This window comes from Fringilla coelebs (assembly GCF_963513975.1).
Source record: "Fringilla coelebs genome assembly, chromosome: 1".
In the NCBI taxonomy this organism is placed as follows: domain Eukaryota; kingdom Metazoa; phylum Chordata; class Aves; order Passeriformes; family Fringillidae; genus Fringilla; species Fringilla coelebs.
In genome coordinates, this window is record NC_140028.1 from 107,930,085 (window position 1) to 107,948,917 (window position 18,833).

Here is an 18,833-nt window from a genome sequence, read left to right on the forward strand (position 1 = left end):
ATCCAGGTCACCAGGACTGCAACTCCAGGGCTAACTTTACAAGGAAGCACACAAACATTTAATCCTTAGGAGAACAGAGTTCCCCATTAGGACCAGTCTAACATTCTTATAAGTATATGAGGTTTGTGTCATCACATTTGGGACAGAAATACTTGGAGCCATGGGCTAAAATCCAGCATTTACACATGTGGGTTGAAAAGCTGAAGGATCCTAGCACTGGCCCCCTCCTCACAGGATGAGGTGGGCTTCAAGGGAGATAGTTCAGTAGGAGCACCGAGTGGGAAAGAGGAGAATCAGACTATGTCCAGGAGGAGAAAGAAATGTGATGGAACAGGAGCTGTTTGCTGGCTGCTCTTTGCTGGCAGCTCTGCCAAAGGTCTCTGCCAGGACATGGTTGAACCCCTCATGCCCCACTGGCACCCTGGTCCTCAGATGGAAAGATGAGCCTGCACCACAGAGAGGAGAGCTGGTGGTATACAGGCCACCAGTGACACAGGCACAGTGTCCAGAAAGAGATACAAATGTCCCCAGGCACCCAGAAACTTAGGGGGGGCTCAGCTTGGGAGCAGCCTCAGCCTCCTGATGCCTCCCTCGATGGGAGCAGCTCAAGGTTCAGCAAGGTAGAATTTTGTTTGCAAGGCTGCCTTGTCTAAATGTGGGTTCTTCCTAAGGAAGCTCTCCCTTTGGAAGCCTTCAAAGGCACCGACTTTTCTCCACTGGTTTAGGTCAGCAGGTATTTCCTTTTAGGAGGACTGTTTCCCTTGGTGCAAACGTGCAGCTGAGTTAGCAGATACCACCCTCCGAGCGTGTCACTGCTTGCTGGCAGGTGTATGTTGGGAGTCCTTGCTTGAGAGCGTGACTAGGGCACCACGGGGCACCCAGGGTTCAGCACACATCCATAATCTCGCCGGACATCTGAAGATGAACAAGAACATTGGAACCACCAATGTTCTTAGCAGACGGAGCATCACTCAGCATTCAGCACCAGACAATGCGCTGGCAACTACGTATTTCACTATTGACAAAACCACTGCAGCCCTGGTTTACCCTTCCGTGGCTCTTTTATTCTGGCTTTCCTTCCTCCTAGGGGGTGAAAGACATTTTTGTTTAGAAGCAGTATGGGATGAAGTGAAGTATACATGGAATGTCAGTACAACAACACAACCAGTAATGCATGTAATCTGAACATTTATGATGTATCTTACTGGTTTCCACTTAACTGCAGCAAGAGTAATCTACATCAGCTGAAGTCACTGACAGTAGCTTCCTAATCCAGTCTCAACCTGTTTTATACATCATTCTATGCTTGGTTGGAGGCAGCTTAAATTGTGTTGACACAAGAGTCCTACAGCAAAATTACAGATTTTTGCAAACAGGAACAGATTTATGTTGGTAACACTTTACTTCTGAAAAAAAATGTTCTAGATGTGTGCTGGAGGGTGAGCAAGGGAAGCAGGGCATGTATTCACTAGGGACAGTCATACTTCCAGTCCTGTGGAGTTTTGCAAAACTTTGATTTCAACAGTGTGCTTGTCCTCACCCTCACTTTAAACCTCAGAGTTCAAGGAAAGATTGTAAAAATTACATGGGTGTGGGTTATGCCCTGCCACCTTTGAACTCACTCCATCTTGGAAGGTGGCTTTTTTGGGGGGAGGTTTGGCCATTGGGGCATGCTTTCAGTTCTCCTTTTGCTTTGTGCAGTTGCTGATCTAGCTCATTCCCATTATCTTTCTCTACACACTGGTAGTATCTCAATTCAACAAAACTAAGCTTGGTGCGTGGTACCATGCTCCCAACACAACCTCCCGCCCCTGGCTCGTACCAGCCTGCCCTGCCAGGAAAGGCCATTGAACTCTAATACTCTCCAGGAGTTGTTGGCAAGGTCTGAGAAGAGGAATTTCAGCTTAAACTACAGGAATGTTTTTAAAAGATGTGGTTTCAAGTTTTTTCACGTTGTCAGCAGGTGATCTCTATCTTTTTACAGGTAAACCTCTGTCTTTGCTGATCAGAGCGGCTGGCTATGGTTCAGCTCCATGGCTTTTTTCTTCTTGACAAAGCAATGAAAAATACCAGCCCATTTTAATTTCATTTTTTTACCCCCAAACAGTTATAACAGTTAACCACTTCAATCTGTCTCATAAAACTATAATCTTTTAAATTAACAGTGGTGGGAGATTTTTTTTTCCCCACAGGCAATCTCCCTATTCCCAATAATTTCAGCAATTTACTTCCCAGCTTGCAAAATAAGACAACAGAGGCGGTCAGCCTTATCTACATCTGTCTGTTGCAAGGTCACCTTATTAACTGGCACAAGCAGGTAATAAAATGCAAACAAATAAAACAAAATTTCCCAGTGGCTGCTCCCCTATTTGCAAGCCTGCCCTTTGTCTCAGGTTTTGTTTATTTTGTGTATCAAAAATGACAAAACAAGTTCAAACTTCCAGAGCATGACCACAGGTATTGATGCCAAATATGAAAGACAAATCCTTAGCTTAACATTTTCATTCATTCGCAACCCCATGAGAAGCTGCCCTTTATAACAGCAATTTACTGAGCTACATTTTTTATAAACACCTGAGGCTTCAAGTTGATTTTGTTTTGTCGGGTTTTTTTTTCCTATGTCTAGTCAGAGTAACACTCAAAATAAATAAGGCATCAAAAGGTTTCCTTTTCGGCGCTCTGGAAAGGTGAACTCATCCTCTCAGCCTTCCCACGGGGCTGCTCTGAGGTGTCAGAGGGTGAGCAGTGCATCCGGCACGGAACACACGGACACAGCCCCTGTCTGGGTCCTGCTGGCACCACGGTGAGAGGATGTCCTCCACTGACCGCAGCAGGACTGCTCCCACGTGCACCACCTAGGAGGTGCTGAGTCCTGCCTGAATCACAGCCTAGGGAGTGATAGGTAGTAAGAAATCCTGGGGGTGTCAAAGACAAAAAAAGCACAGAAGAACAGCTGAGGGTCTGGTCCATCTCATTTGAGCTGGGTTTGAGGTGCTACATCAGTCCTGCTCTCACAATTTCATTAAGAGGCACCTCAGTCTTTAGGAATGTCCTAGCATTGAGACACATCACATCCACACAATGATCCTGATGTGCCAGTGCTGCTGTTACTCTGAAAGGAGCATTGATTTGATCACTTCTCACTCACATACTTCGACCATGGACCATGACAGTGGTCTGTGCCCACAGGGCATCCCGTGGATCCAGCAGGCAGATTCACTTCTAATCCAACATGAGCCAGCTTGTGCTAGGCATTCGGACGTCAGGGGCTGATGAAAGATGGCCAAGCCCAGATCTTAACACTGATTCCAAGTCATCTGGCCCCAGGTACCTGGTAATGAATTTCTCACAGGCAAATACCAGAGAAGTGATTGATGCCAGTATAGGTATTATGGAAATTCCACTGTTTCACAGCATCGTGAAATCATAGACGATCCTGAGTTGTAAGGGACCCACAAGAGTCATGGAAGCCCTACTCCTTCCTTCCAGCTGAACACTGAGAGGATTTTTGGACCTAAGTAAGGGATATAGGTGACTGGCTTTGGGCACTTACCTGCAGAAGGAATGAAAACTGTTATCACCCCGTGCCCAGCCCAGCACCACCCAAGGGCTCTGCTCCTGGAGAAGGCAAAGACAGAGATCAAACAGCGACCATTCCTCCACATATATCAAACATACAGCTACTCAGGCAAAACACTCTCCCTGCCCTGAAAGAAACATTCTATGGGCCCAAAAACTGAAGGTTTAGGCTGCTGACAAAGAGAGAGCTGCTTTAAGAGCAAGCCAAAATTCTATGATGTTAAAATATTTTTTAAGATCCCTTTCCTGGCTAAGGTGCAAAAGGTAAAATTGCAATATCAGTCTAGATATATGGAATAACAACGTGTGAAGGCTGAACCTGGAATTTCAGTACTATGACTTCTTGACCCTCAGTTCTAGTACTTCTTGACCCTCAGTACTGTTGCACTGGAAACATTGAAATACGCATGAAATACGTATTAGTCTAAAACAACTCAACATGAAGTACTTCTGCTTCTCGGCAAAATACTTTGGAATTTTGTGCAATAAATGACAAAGAAAGATCTCCATCATGTCATGTTTTAAAAATATTTGCCCACTTTTTGAACCTGATGAACAAGTTAGCCTCTGCTGCTTCCTGCAGGCAGGAGTTCCTCATCCTAATGACACATTGCAAGAAGAGGAAGCTCCTTTGGCTTTGACACTTGCTGGCTTCCCTTGTGGCCCCCGTCCTCGTGGCAGAGGAGACAATTGACAGCTCACCCTCTCCATTATTCTAGCTTACTTTCTGCATGCAACTTAGGGTCTTCTCAGCCCCTATTACAAAGCACCACAGTCTCTTTTGCAGTCTGAATGGCCCTAGCTTGCCAACTCCCTCCTCACACCTTCATCCTATCCAGAGATCTGAAATGGGAAGAAGGACCCCCCTCACCATGCCATCCCATAACCTACAGTGTGTGTTTGAAAAGGGTCCAACAAGTGGGTGGGTGTAGCTATTCCAGGGCTGTATCCACCCTTCTGCCACTGACCCATGAACTTGCTTGCATGTATGACCACACTGACTGATTGCAGTGTGAACACATACCCACAGCCTACACCTAAAGCAAACAATATGAAAAGGTACGAGGAAAAATAAAGCAAAAGAGGGCTGCAAAAAATAAATGGTAAGGGCAAGGAAATCAACAGCACAAATATTGAATCAGGGATAAAATAGTTTATCCATGTATTAAAAACAGCTCCAGCGAACAAGGAAAATACTGAAAGAATACCTTCCCACCTACAGGATATGTGTTAGGTTGTAAATGTCTAAGTGAGAAAACAGAAACTTGCATGCCAGTGTCTTCGAGTAACATTTTTATTTCTTTTTGCAGGGGAGGTGTAACAGCTTCTCCCACCTGTCTGTGTGGGTGTGTGTCTATACACATCAAGATGTACACGGTCTATAGACTACAGGTCACACTGAGCCATGCCGCATTCCCGCCAGCCAGCATTGCAACTGAAATTGTCACATGGTGGGAAGGCAGAAACTTCCTAGACCAAGGTTTGCAAGGAGCCGATGGTCCCACCCAGTGCTGGGGATCTGGCTCGTGCTGCACCAGAGCAGACCAAAACCACAGCAGGTGCCAAGGTTTTGTCCCATCCCTGAATGCATCCCTCAAGTGGCAGTCTCCAGGTGTGGCAGGACTGATTGAGCCAAGGGATCTGTGGCTATTTGCCCTGAAAAGCAACCAAGCCAGAGTATTCCCACCCACCCCTCTTCACAGCATCCAGGCTATTGTCCTTCAGAGCAGCTCATGATGCTCCACTCCATGACTACCACGGTTTTCTAGGAAGCGTTTTCATGCAACAGCGGCTCCTAGTAGAATCATGCTTGTGATTGCCTAACACTGGAGTGTCCTGAAGGAAAAAAATCACTTAACCTACCTCCTATCTGGATGAGGAAACAGTCAACTGGCATTGAAAAATATATTTGTAATGCCTCATCCTTCCCTGGGGCACTGCTCCCTAAGTGTTGCCTTAATTTACTGCAAGCAATTAGGGTCCAAGCCCTGGCTGCTGTTCAGACATTGCACACTGCAGGTCCCAGTGCCAAGCAGAGCTGTCCAACTCTCACCTCTCGCTGCACAAACAGAGATGCTCTGCTTGTGCCAAGGAGGCCCGGAGGTGCTCACACAGCCGAGCCCCAGCCCCGACTCCCACAGGCAGTTCCGACTCTCAGAGGCTCAAAGTGACCTCCGAGGAAAACGAGACTGAGCAACAGGTTCAAAATGTACAAAAAGTGGTGGCACCATCTCCGGCACCCCACCTACTACCACTCCTTGCAGCCCTACCCTCTCGCTTATTTCCATTGTCATGGATTTATCCCCTCAGGGTGCGGCGGAGCCTCTGTGTTCTGCAAAACCTGTGCAGGGGCTAAGCAGGGTGTGCATCATCTCCCCCCAGCAAAATGGGAGTGGGAGGCCCCACCCAGGAGTTCCTCAGGCTTTAACCCAGCAATCCCTCAGGACTTCAAGGGAAGCATGAAGGGAGCTGCTTAGGAAATTTGGTAATTAGTGCAGGCGCTCATAGACACCCTTCCTTAAACCTCAAGGGAAAATTGAAACAACGAATAATGTCATTAAACAGTCAGAAACTGAAAAAACTTGGTTGGAGAGTGAATAGCATGACTGGCTGGTTGGCTGCTCCCAGGGCAAGCAGTCTTTCTCCTGCTGGCCATGGGTCACTGTGGTGCTGCACACAGCCACGGGATGGAGTAACACAAGGTCCAGGCTTCCTGGTCATCCCTCAGGGCACCCCACGCTGGGGAGCTGCAGCCGGTCAGCCCTGCCCAGCTCTGGGAGCCATGGCTAACACTGCAAGAGTACAAGCCTCTGGCAGCCTAGGTCTGCATGGTACCTCAAGGGGGAACCTCCTTTCTATTGCACAGCAGGATTTAATGGGAACTACTAAACATGGAGACAGAAGGTCAAACCAGTTTCCAGTTACAGATGGTGGTGATCATGAAATTGGCCCCTAGGTCACAGGAAATCCATCTGTCTGCCCAGATGGGATGGTCACCAACACTAGATTGAGTCACTTGAGGTTTTGTCTAGCTGAGTCTTGAAGATCTCCATGGGCAGAGTACTCAGCTGCCTGTATAGGCAACTAACCTGGAGACATTTTTTCCCCTGATGGCCAGCTTGAAAGTCCTAAGAGACAACCTGTGTCTTTTACATTGTTTAGTACTGGCCATTTCTATGCTGCCTCTGGAACTCCTTTCCAAGGCTAATTGGGTCAGCCTGAGCCTTCCTTGTCTCCAACCAGCCCACATCCCTCTGCCTCTGCTCCTAGGCCCATGCCACGTTGGAATTCTTGAGCCAGATCAGTTTCCTACGCCCCTCTTGAATTTGGGGGTCCAGCACTGGATAAACACTCCAGGTAGAACCATGGACTATGTTAGGACTCGGAGAGCACCACGGGGACTGGCTGCCCCTGCCCAACCCACAGGGTTTCCCCCTCCTTCCTGTCCATGGCCCAGGATCTCATCTCAGATTTTACAAGCAAGTTGCTGACCTTTTTTTTCGGTGTTAAATACCTGGAAAGAGACTTGCCTTAGAAAGGGTGCTGAAACACACAGCCCAACAACCATCTACCTAAAGCAAGAAGGTGTTACTAAAGTACTTTGTTCTGTCCTCAGGAAGGACAACATTCTCAGGAATGTTGTCTTCTTCAATCCTTTCCATTAAGAAGTCACGTGGTACAACACGCCGCATACTTGATTTTTAGGGGCAAAGCCCTGGTTCTCCTGGGAAGGCTTTTACCACTGACCTGAGCTCACCCCAGATTTTTCTCCAAGATCAAGTGAGCTGCAGGCACCACACCACTTGCTGTAGATAAGTGCCCATATTGTGCAACTTCCCTCTGCACTTCTCAGATACCCAGAATGAAGGTTCTGCAGAAGAGCACCCCAAACACGTCAGGATTAGTACCCATTTATTCCTAATTTCACGTTTTTTTCTGTGTCAGACAAGGTCAGAGCCGCTCTTCTGGCATGTTGTGTCACAGGACTTCCTTCTTTGGAAACAGCCCACTGCTTGCAAGATCATGTAATTATATGTGCATGTGGGACACTCTTGTGCTGTGATCATTTAAGGTCTCTGAAGGGTTAGCAGAGAGGACTGAGTCAAATTCCTTGGAAATTTTGAATACACCAAACTTATTTATCGCATCTACTTCAAATAAGCATTACCTAGGCAAACATACCATCCTTCAAGTGATTTCAATATATGCTGTGACTGAGATGCTGTACAAACTTTCAGTGACTCCTTGTCAATGACAACAGGGACATTTAAAAGTTTTTATGTATATTTCCTTATCTAATCAGTCAAATTATGGTTTATGGTTCAACTGAAACTGTAATTTCATTTGGCTTTGTTCCTTGTAAAGGTATATGAGACATTGTTTACCTTAGAATACAATACTCCTGGACTTTGTTTATACAACATATTTCTGTTTTTCTGTTTCTGCTTCCAACCATTAATTCAAATATTCTTATTTGAATTTTCCTGAGTGTCATTGTGAGCCTTCCTGTTAACCATGCACCTGCTTCTTCTACTGTTTAAAAGTATGACATGGTATGGTCATGTCTGATGATGGAACAAGATGATGAAAAACAACATGTTGTGTTTGAGAATGAGAGGTAGGTGAAGGAAACACTCATTACAACCAGCACTTGGGAGGTGAGAGAATCATGGAGTGGTTTGTGTTGAAAGGGACCTTAAAGATCATCTAGCTCCAAACACCCTGGCAGGACCAGGGACACCTTCCACTAGACCAGGCTGCTCAGAACTCCATCCAACTTGGCCTTGAATAGTGCCAGGGATGGGGCATCCACAGCTTCTCTGGGCAACCTATTCCAGTAGGATTTCTATCCTTTTATCTAACCTAAATTTCCCCTGGTTCAATTTGTCCCCATTACTCCCTGTCCTGTCACTGTAGTTCCTGATGAAGAGTCCCTCCCTGGCTTCCCTGTAGGCCTCCTTCAGATACTGGAAGGTTGCTATGAGGTCTCCACACAACCTTCTCTTCTCCAGGCTGAACAGCCCCAACTTTCTCAGCCTGTCTTCCTGCACCAGGTGCTCTAGTCCCCTTATCAATTTTGTGGCCTCCTGGATTTGCTCCAACAGTTGCATGTTCCTCCTATGTCGGGGCACCAGAGTTGGATGCAGCACCACAGATGGGGTCTCACGAGAGCAGAGCAGAAGGACAGAATCACCTCCCTCCACCTGCTGGCCACACTCCTTTAGATGCAGCCCAGGATTTGTTTGCCTTTCTGGGCTGCGAGCCCACACTGCTGGCTCATGTTGAGTTTCTGGTCAGCCACCACCCGGTAAGTCCTTCGCCAGAAGTCTGCTGTCAGTCATGTCTCTGCCCGGCTTGCAGGTGTGTCTGGCATCAAATTTATGTCTCCAATTTAGAGACAAGGATTTTGTGCAGGACAGTGTCTAATATGTTGCACAAGCCCAGGCAGACAATGTCCGTGGCTTTGCCCCTGCCCACCAGTGCTGTAGATACAGCACTGGGTTTCTGTGAGATTTTGCTGGAATGACTGGAAACATGTGCCCAAGACTCTTCTCTAACAATACCTCACCTCAACTGAGCAAAAACTTTATGCATGCACACTGGTGTAGTTCCCACATGAAGGTAACTCACCTTCTGCCCTGGTAAACCAATGTCTTAGAGTTGGCCATGATCTTCAGACACCTTACAAGGTCCACCATATCTGAACCACAGACTTGTCAAACACGGCTCATCACATCACTTTATTGTGTGTATGCGTGTGGTCTAAAATATCTATAAATAAAAAAATTCAGCCACTGAGCTTTGGACACAGTTTTATTTTAGAAATTCCCTTCTGGTTTCTTTAAATTACCTTCAGCCACATTTTGGATGATCCCATATGAATGGTTTACCAGAAGTACAGTACTTTGCCACACAGTGATTACAGTTTTTCTTGTAGCCCTGGCCGCACTGGCAGACACGGCGAAACTCTTGTGTACACAAGAGGGGAGGGATTTTGCCATAAAATGAACCCTGTTTGGCAATCTTTCTTTATCATGGGAATTGGTGAAAAACTTACTTCCGTTCCCACTTTCAAGTATTTATGAATTTACAGCCCTGGTTTATATTCACCTGCCTTAAAGGGAGCACTATGAAGTAAAGTGCTGCTCACACCTTCTGTACACGTTCCGCTTCCGAAGAAACACCTCCTAACCCAGACCTCCAACAATGACCGTAATAAAGAAACGTCAGTTTTGAGATAGTCCACGTTAAAAAGCTTTCCAAATGGTTTACTACGAAACGGGACAACAGCCAAATTAACCAGAGTGCCTGGTCCTTCTACTACTGTTTGCATGAAGGCAGCCATGGCTTACAGCTGGCTGAGGGTTAATAACAAGGGCAAATAAATCAGGCTTCATTAATTTTCCATAATCTATGAAGATGTGAGGAGACCTGATGTACTCAGAAATGCATGGCTCCTGGCTGTCATGCCTGCAGACCTAGGAGGGATGCTGGGTCCCTGTGTCAGGTCCCAGCTTCCCAGGCAACTGGATGTGTCCCATTCTAGCACTGCTGCCACCCAGAGAGCTCTCCAGGTGCAAAGACCCATGGTGGCAGGGAGAGAAGGCAGTCAGAGCACTCTGCCCTCTCCCCCACCACATATGCAGCTCCCCTCTTTGACAGGAAGACTTGAGAGCACACTGAGGCTCTCAAGTCTTCCTGTCAAAGAAGGTTTTGCTACTCTTGGGACACAGCTGCCAGATGTGGTGAGCTAGAATGGCAGGGAACAGAGCAAATGGCTCTTGGCCTCTTCTGGGAGACAGTGACTCTTCTGATTCAAAGAAGGCACAAACCAAACTCCAGTGGCAATTCCGTCCACAAGTCTATTTTACACTTGACACAGCACAGATCTGCCAGGTTCAGATACAGATGCTCACAGAGACGTGTCCTTAGGTTTTCTGCACATGCCACAACTGTGACTCACCTTCTGTCATTACAAGATGACAGAGACAACCTGGCAAGCCCAGAGCAAGCAAGCAATATCACCACCATGATGCATAGATTTATAGGCATGATTATATTTCTTAATTCCAACTGAAGGATTTCCAAGGAGTTAAAAAAAGAAGTGGGCAGGGGAATTAAGCCGATACCTGACAAATGACGATGTGTGACACATTCACCAAACTGACACCTGAACATGGGGTAATCACTGATGCAAAATTTAGCAGATACCAGTGATCTGGTTGATCACATCACATCAATGGAATAAGCATCATCCAGAGGTGTAGAAAAAACATGGCTTGAGAAACTCCCTTTTACCAAACATTAAAGCAATTGCCAACTTGAGTCGGGATGAGGGATGTACTGAACATGGACACTCCAACTGAAAGCAGGTTGCCTGTTGAAATGTCCCAAAATTAGTCTGACCTACACAAAGCAGGAATGGTGATCAAAACCCTATTCTGGATAAGGGTTTAAAGGAAAGAGCAGCAACCTTACAGTGACTAAAATGTCAGGAATGGGTAAGTGAAAATTCTAGACGTCACATACAAATGGCAAGTTCAGAGGTGTATGTGACTGATAGAGGAAACTGAATGAATTCACGAAAGTCTCCACAGCCTTACAGGTAGCAGTGGGCATAGAACCATTTCAAGAGACAGAAAGTCAGGAACAGCAGAGCAGAAATAACAGCTGCCTTCAGCCTCTAGTTTTGATTGCTCTTCTGTTTTGGAACAGGTCCTTTCATGGAAAAATACTACTGCACAAGCACCTTCCACAGCCACCATGTTTACTTTCAGCATTCCCCTAACTGGGAAAGCTCCACAGCCACAGGGTGTGAAGAGGAGGAGTGGCTGATAAGCCTCTGGCCCTGATTTTCACAATACTGACTCAGAGTTGACCAGCTCCCTCCGAGCTGTCACTGCCACCATACCACCACCAGGAAAAATGCGACCAATGTGATTTTGCAAGTCAGCAGATGAGCAGTGAGCAGGGGTTAGCACCTCGGGGGCTGACGTGTTCAGAGGCCAGTGGGGACTGGGGGTGCTGTCATGAGACAGGCTGGAGAGGGGCAGCATGGCACTGTGACCCTGCAGCAGCTATCATTCCTTCTTCTCCACTGGGACTGGCACCAGCTGGGGTGCAGCCGTGTGCAGCAGCATGAGCCCGCAGACTGTCATGGCGAGGCCGACCCACCACAGAGGTGTCCATGTCTCCCCGAAGAGCAATCTTCCCAGGATAGCCTGAAGGAAAAGAGAGACAAAAAGCTTTGCTGGGCCGAGCTGCCCCAAGGCCTCTTGTGCTGCCAGAGCTGTGAGGACTTCTGGCAGAGACGGCCCTGGAAAAAACCTGGTTGAGGAAACTCCTACTGGGATGACCAACAGGAATGGCTGCTGAAGATGATGCTGGAGATGACCAACTCCACCAGCAACCTAGAAGCACAGCCATACTGTGGCTCCTAAGCAGGATTTGACAGATACACATGTGCCTTCCCAGTGCTTCTCAGGAGCCAAATTTCCCACTGGCTGGGCATTTATTATGACTGTCGATTACTGGACACCATCATGAGCTGTCTGCCAGCTGGAGCACAGAAACAAGGTGGACTGCTGTCAAAAGCGAAAAGCAAGTGAAAAAAACCCGTGGGTCAAAGACAAAGTGATGCATCTTCAGATCCAGCTAGGGTGACTCTGGCTTGTCACAAGTGAGGTGCTGCAAAAGAAAAGTTCAAAATGAAGCAAAGCTCCCAGCTCCAGCTCCCACTGGTATACAGAAAACTTTGGTAAACTGTGTTGCTGCTGCAAGGCATACAGCAGCACCCTTCCTCCTGCCCCACTGAGGAAAGTTCCACCACCTGTGCTGTGAACAGCTATCAGAGCAGCTGAGGCCTGACACAATCATTTCCCATCTGCCTGTAACTCTCCCTTTGTGCCAGCAATGCTGGTTGCACTGGGAGATGAGTTACAACCAGCATTCCCACCTCGCTGTGCTCCTCAGGCTTTGGTGTCTGGGGAAGGAGTCTACTCACCGAAGAGATGAAGTTGGAGGCTGTCGTTGTCACAGAGGCAGCAGCTGAGGAGGAGGAGAGTCGTAAGGCTTTTGTGAAGACTGTCCACATCACTGCATTGCACACAAACACCAGGCCAACACAGCTGAGGCGAAGCAACACTGACAGCTGCAGGACAAAATGGAAAACTCTGTGTATTTTCACCCCCCACTTATTCAACCTCAATAATTCATGCACACTTTGGAGCCAAACCTAATGGCGTGGGCTTTTAAAACTGAATTATGGCTGGTATTACACGAAGATGAATATATTAAATCACAAAAGGAAATGGAAACAAGAAAATGGCTCTGGACAGACTGTGAGCCTGCCATGTCCTGCTGCAAGCCCAGCCTCACACTACAACCTGAGAAGTGCTAGGATAATGTGCAGCAGCTGCCATGCCAGAAGCCAACGAAAGCTCTCCAGTTCATGAAGTGGTGCCACACAACGCCCATAAATGTCCTTCACATATCACTTGATGTATGGAAAAGGGTCAAATTCAGTCTGACAAACACCACAGATGTACACTGTGTGTGCTCCAGAACCCAGCTGTGAGTGTGAGCCAAGACCTGGGCGGTCCCAAGGCACTGATCCTTATGAGCTCCCAGGACGTGGCCTGGCCTGCTGCTGCAGTGAGGGTGAGCAGGATCTCTGGGAGGAAAGAGCGAGCTGAGTGGCTTCATGCCTTGTTTTGCACAAGGAGTGGCTTTTGCCTTGTTTTACTCACTGGAGAGTAGGGAAGTTTACTGATGGGGTCTCTGCTCTAGCATTTAGTAGCAAAAAAACCAATTTTGAATTCAAAGGCCTCAAGAAAGATCTCCCTCCTTAGACAACCTGACCAGATGTGTAACTGCCTCACTCTGAAAAAGGGGCACAGTTGCACCTAAAAAGCCAGCACCATTCACAGTGCCCCCCACCCCTTCCTAGCTTAAGCAGCTGAGGCCATCTCCCCAGCCTCTGGGTACAACGTAGTTGATGTGAAGACACCAAGGGAGATCACAGGCAGGCAGATCACGACTCTCACAGTGACAAGTGAAAGCAAAGCTTTGTTTATGCCTGTAGCAATCACAGCTTCATAGCCTGCCACCTTTCAGTCCATGGTGGGATCCATCTTGAGGCAGACAGAAATGCAAGCTTGAGGCCACCAACAAATACAGCTCAGAGGTAGCACCTGCCCTCTGGGAATGGCTGCAGTGTCCTCCTGCCAGCTGCCCAAATCAAGTGTCCACCATCTGTGTCCTGCTCCCACTCAGAAGAAGAAATTACTAATTGCAAGCAGTGGGAAGCCCACAGTTTTCTGAAGCAAGTGACATGGCAAGCACAAAGTTAAAAGGAAAACAACGCAAAGCAAATCCATCCTAGATGGCTGGTCCAAGCTCTCTGAGGCTAATCCCACTCCAGTGAGGGATGGTGCAGGTGTGTGGCCTCATTTTGCCCCACTTGTGGCAAAGGTCACCAACTTTTGCAACTAATCAGGACAACAGTAAAGATTCAGAATGATTCCCCCAGTGAATCACTTTGTTTTCCCACTGACACCCTGGCAAACCCTGTGTGGATGGGTAAGAGGGACAACCATGTCCAGCGACTACTGCTCCTCTGAGGAAGAAAACTTCTGCTCACCACAGCATGGGGTTTGCCTCCCAGTTTCACTCTCTGCCTGTATGACCTGGCAGTTTGACTTTCCACAGGGAGCTATGTACATCCACACACCTCTAGTGAGTAAGCAGACTTGGGGATGAGAGGGGAAAACAATTCTCTGTGTTTCACCTAACTCCAGTGTATTTCTGGAGCAGAAAGAGACCATGCTGCTGAGGTAAAAAAAAAAGCCTTAAAAAATCTTGTTACTGCCTTCAACCATTAGCCCAAGGGTGTAGAGGGATGGAACCCAGGCTCTTCTCCAAGGTCTGTTAGGATATGACAAGAGGCAACAAGTGAAGTATGGAACAAATGAAATTCATTATGAGGAAAAGCAAAGGTGATCAAGCACTGGAACAGAGGTCATGGGCTCTCTGACCTTCTAAGTATTTAAAACTTAACTGGAGAAGATCTAGTCCAAGCAAAGGTTGGACTAGAGATTTCCTGAGATCTTGCCAGACTTGAGCTAGTCTGAGACTACTGGTGGTGAAGCAAAGCTGGCTTCCACCATCACAGCAACTATGCCACCTTCAAAAGTGACCCAGAACCCACGGCTTCTTCTGATCTCCTAATGCAGAGCCAGGGAAATCAGCTGCAGGTGGCACATGCCCAGAAGGAAAGTTTATCAGAGAAAGGTAAAGTTTCTCTGTGCCCAGGGCAGCAGAGTGGTCATTGCAATGGTACGCAGACAGAGAGACAGAAACATCCCCAACGTGTTCCCCACAAGGAAGGAGGGAAGTAAATTCCTCCCCTGCGAAGGACTCAGCTGAGCCACCCCAATGAGTCAAGGATTACTGTTCTGATTGCTTTTCTAAGCAAAGATTAATTTCAGTGTACATTTCAGATAATCCAGAATCACTCCTGAAGTGGCAGAAGTAATTTTAGATGAAGACTGGCAGGGGAGCGGAGAAAGCAAAGAAAAACTTTTGTTCAAGTGCAATGACCCTTCCTGGTCACACTGCTCTCAGGCTGGGCCACCACAACACATCCTTGTGGTCAGGAATTCCATCCCTGTGGTGCCGTGGTGTATCCTGCTACCCTGCATCATCAGCTCTTAGAAGTGTCAATACACTTTTTGCTGCCGTTCCACACTGCACAACTGATGGCTGCTATCCCACTTGTTTTGGGATTTCTGTAGCTCTTCCTCCAACACAAAACCCCTTGAATCTCTGTCACCTCATGGCTGCTCTGCAGAAATGCCTTTGCCACATGCATGCACATACTCTATGCATCTACAGTCCCATGCAATTTAAACTATGGAAGATTATGGCATTTACTAGGAAAATTATGGCATTTACATAAAACTTGTCTAGTTTTACAGCTAAGCTGATTAATTTAATTATTAATTGTCACCTGGAGTGGACCTGAAAACCAAAACAATCCAATCTGCCCATAAAAAAGAAACAGTCACAGGAAAACAGCATGACAGAGGTAGAAAAGGATCTCCGGAGTTCATCTGGTCCAACCTCATAATTCCAGCAGATTGTCCAGGTCCATGTCCCGACAGTACATGAGTATCTCCAAGGATGGAGACTCCACCACATCCCTGGGCAACCTGGGCCAGTGCCTGGTCACCCTCACAGTTTTTGGATGTTCAGAGGGAACTGCCCATTTCAATACATGCCCTTTGCCTCTGGTCTTGTTACTGGGCACCACTGGAATGAGCTTGGCTTCATCCTTTGTGCGCCCTCCCTGCGGGTACTTCTACACATTGAAAAGACCCCCCTGAACCTTCTCTTCTCCAGGAGGAACAGTCCCAGCTCTTTCAGCCTCTCCTCACCAAGAAGATGCTCTGATCCCTTCATCACCTTTATGAGCTTTGCTGGATTCTCCAGTAGCTCCATCTCTTTTTTTGCAGTGGAGGGCTCAGAACAATTCAAAACTCCGGGTGTAGCCTCACTGGGGCTGAGTAGAGGGGAGGGATAATCTCTCCTGACCTTCTGGCAACACTTCACATCAACAACGCCATATTTTGTCACAGAACATTAAAAAAAAAAGAAGTACCAACCTCCCCCACCCCTGCTTCCCCCCAAAAGAGCAATATTTTTATAAATTTCAACAGAGAAAAATACTCAGAAAAGATGCTGTCAGCACTTTCAGTAATTCCATGCTCTGCTATTCTCTCAGTAAAGAGCAAAATTTGGAGTTTTTTGGGCAGAGTGAAAAGTATCAGGAGTTTTTTTTATTTTATTTCTCCTTTCTGAGATCTCAGAAGGGATCAACAGGATTGGCAGGTACTGTTTTTGCCTTTTTAACTCTCTCTAATAATCATACAGGTCAATTTCTTTTTTTTTTTTTTTTTTTCTCTTGTGCAAGGCTGGATTTGTTTCAGCTCTAGCTTCCCCTTGGGGGTTCCCTTTTATACATTTGCCATGTGAGTAACAACCTACGCCTAACTGAGTCTCCCCAAAGCGCTTTTAGGTTACATGTATGCTGCCTTCCTCCTGCTCCCACTCCCACACGACCTGGTGTCCATCTCCTCCTCTGCTGTGCCAGGGGTCACTCCTGGAGGTAAGGACACAGCTCTGGGGTGAAGGGCCAGCAGTCCCATGTAACCTCATGCACACGGAGGTTTGTGAAACACGACCCAGTCAAAGATCATCACCCATGATGAACACCCAAAGAGAAGCAGAGAGGAAGTGAAGGGCTGCGCCTCTCTGCTCTGCTCAGGGCCGAGCAGAGATAGAATAAAGGACAGAAGGGCGCTACTATCAGCAAAACAGTGGGCTGAGAACAAGCATTTGATGCTCAGTCATACTAACATCCTGCTTTAAAGTAACACTGACGTGGAAGGACTGGATATGGGCTCCCAGAGTTGGGCTTGGCTCGGGGCATTCCCGTACCACGCTCGTTCCCCTCACACCGGGCAGCCCCGCCGGGCTCCCCGCGCTGCTGACGTCGGCGCGGCGCATTACTCAGCCCCGCAAGGCCGGGCTCCCCCCGGCCTGAGTCACGGCTCCGCCCTCCGACACCGCCCCCCTCTCCCTGCTAATCCGGGGCAGCCCCGGCAGCGCCGGCGGAAGAACCGCCGCGACGAGCACCGCGAGCCCCGGCGCTGAGTGCCGCCTGCGGGCCGCCCCGCACCGCCCGCTCCTTCCTTACCGGGCCGCCGGCCTCCCGGCCCGGGCCCAGCGCCAGCTTCGCCGCGGCAGCCGCCGCCGCCCCCAGGCCTCCCGCGGCCGCCGCCGCCGCCGCCGCCCGCATGGCCCGGCCCGGCCCCGCGCAGCGCCAGCGCCGCCCCGGCGGGCGGGCCCCGGCCGGGAGCGGGCGGGCCGCGAGGGAAGGGCGCGCGTTCGCCTGTGTACGAGGGATTGATGGAAACAAAAGGGGAAGCACGGGGCCGCGGGACAACGCCGCTCCTGCTGTGGCCACGTACAACACAGAAACAGGGCAGACGTCTCTGCCGCCATGAAGATAGTCCAGAAAGAGACAGGAAAGCAATACTTGTAAACCTAGAACGTAGCACTGACAAGTAAAAGCACCCTTGATTAACCCCTCTTGGCCTGTGTGCTCCTCATCCGTGCTAGTTCTGACCTCTACTGACACCCCAACACGTCTGCCCTTTAAGGTCAGCTTTTTATTTCTCCACATCAGATCTCAAGTGGAAACAAATCTGCAGCTTAAAATAGGTAAGGTGGTGGAAAATCTTTTTTCCCTCAGCCAAATAATGTAGTAAATCATTAGGTATATTCTACCCTTTACCAGACACATCTTTCCTCTTTATTCCCTTTTGCCCCAGTGCTTGTGGTCAAAACTAGTACGGTATGAATTAGCCAGAAAACAGAACGATAGGATTAGTGGCAGTAAAAAACCCTAGTTTGATATTGCTATAGAAATCAACATTTTGTGTTCCACTGATAAAGATTTATTGCAAATAACTGAAATGCTTAAGTGTGATTAAATGAACTTATGCTGTACTCCTATAAAAGGTTCTGCATAGTTTCACATATTCTTTCCTAACATTTTTCACTTCTTTGATAAGAAAATGGTTGCAAAACCCTCAGAATTTCCTGCAGTGCTAATATAGAGCTCTAAGTCTATAATAACAGACAAAAGGTTTGAAAAGCATTTTATTTTCAAATAAAGAAAAAACAGAAACAAAGAATGTATTTATAGTACTATTTACAAGGCTGTTACTAAATTCACATTTAGTCTTATAGAACAAAGTTTAATATGAAAATTATTTTTAAGCAACCCAGGAAAATCATTCTATGTTTAGCTGAAGAAACAAACACAAAGAAATTGTGGTTTTTGAATTTTCGCTCTGATGGAAAATGTAGCATTTCAGAAGTGGTAGGAACCTGAATAATAGTACAAAAGAAGACAAAAATCCAGGTGTGTTCCCAGGGAGAAAGCTTTTCCTTGGCAAGGTACAGAAGTTTCAAGGAAGTATCTACCCAGCATCTATACAAAATCAAGTTTTTTAATTGAAAAAAATTACAAAAAGGTGTTAAAATTTTATTGAAAGCTGCCCACAGAGCTGGAATAACAATCTTCACTTAGAGTTATTACCAGCAAAAAATCTGCAAACTAGAATACTTGATTATTCCAGAACCACAGCAAAAGTCAAATTTGACAACTGACTTTTGCTTATTCT

At 47.3% G+C, this 18,833-nt stretch overlaps 1 protein-coding gene across 1 annotated transcript; it reads right to left on the bottom strand.

Annotated features, from left to right (window-relative positions):
- Window positions 1-9,435: 9,435 nt before the first annotated feature.
- TMEM42 (transmembrane protein 42) lies at window positions 9,436-17,442 on the bottom strand. The gene is made up of 3 exons (XM_084208335.1): window positions 17,339-17,442; window positions 12,584-12,730; window positions 9,436-11,801 (listed from the first exon to the last, which is right to left on the bottom strand). Exons 1-3 carry the CDS (start codon window positions 17,438-17,440, stop codon window positions 11,661-11,663), a joined length of 390 nt encoding a protein of 129 aa, XP_084064461.1. The 5' UTR covers window positions 17,441-17,442; the 3' UTR covers window positions 9,436-11,660.
- Window positions 17,443-18,833: the final 1,391 nt, after the last annotated feature.

Coding starts and splice junctions, on each gene's coding strand:
- TMEM42 (XM_084208335.1), bottom strand. CDS start 17,440: ATGCGGGCGGCGGCGGCGGCGGCGGCCGCGGGAGGCCTGGGGGCGGCG. Junction 12,731..17,338: donor GCCGGGAGGCCGGCGGCCCG/GTAAGGAAGGAG, acceptor TTTGTCCTGCAG/CTGTCAGTGTTGCTTCGCCT. Junction 11,802..12,583: donor CCTCCAACTTCATCTCTTCG/GTGAGTAGACTC, acceptor CTTTTCCTTCAG/GCTATCCTGGGAAGATTGCT.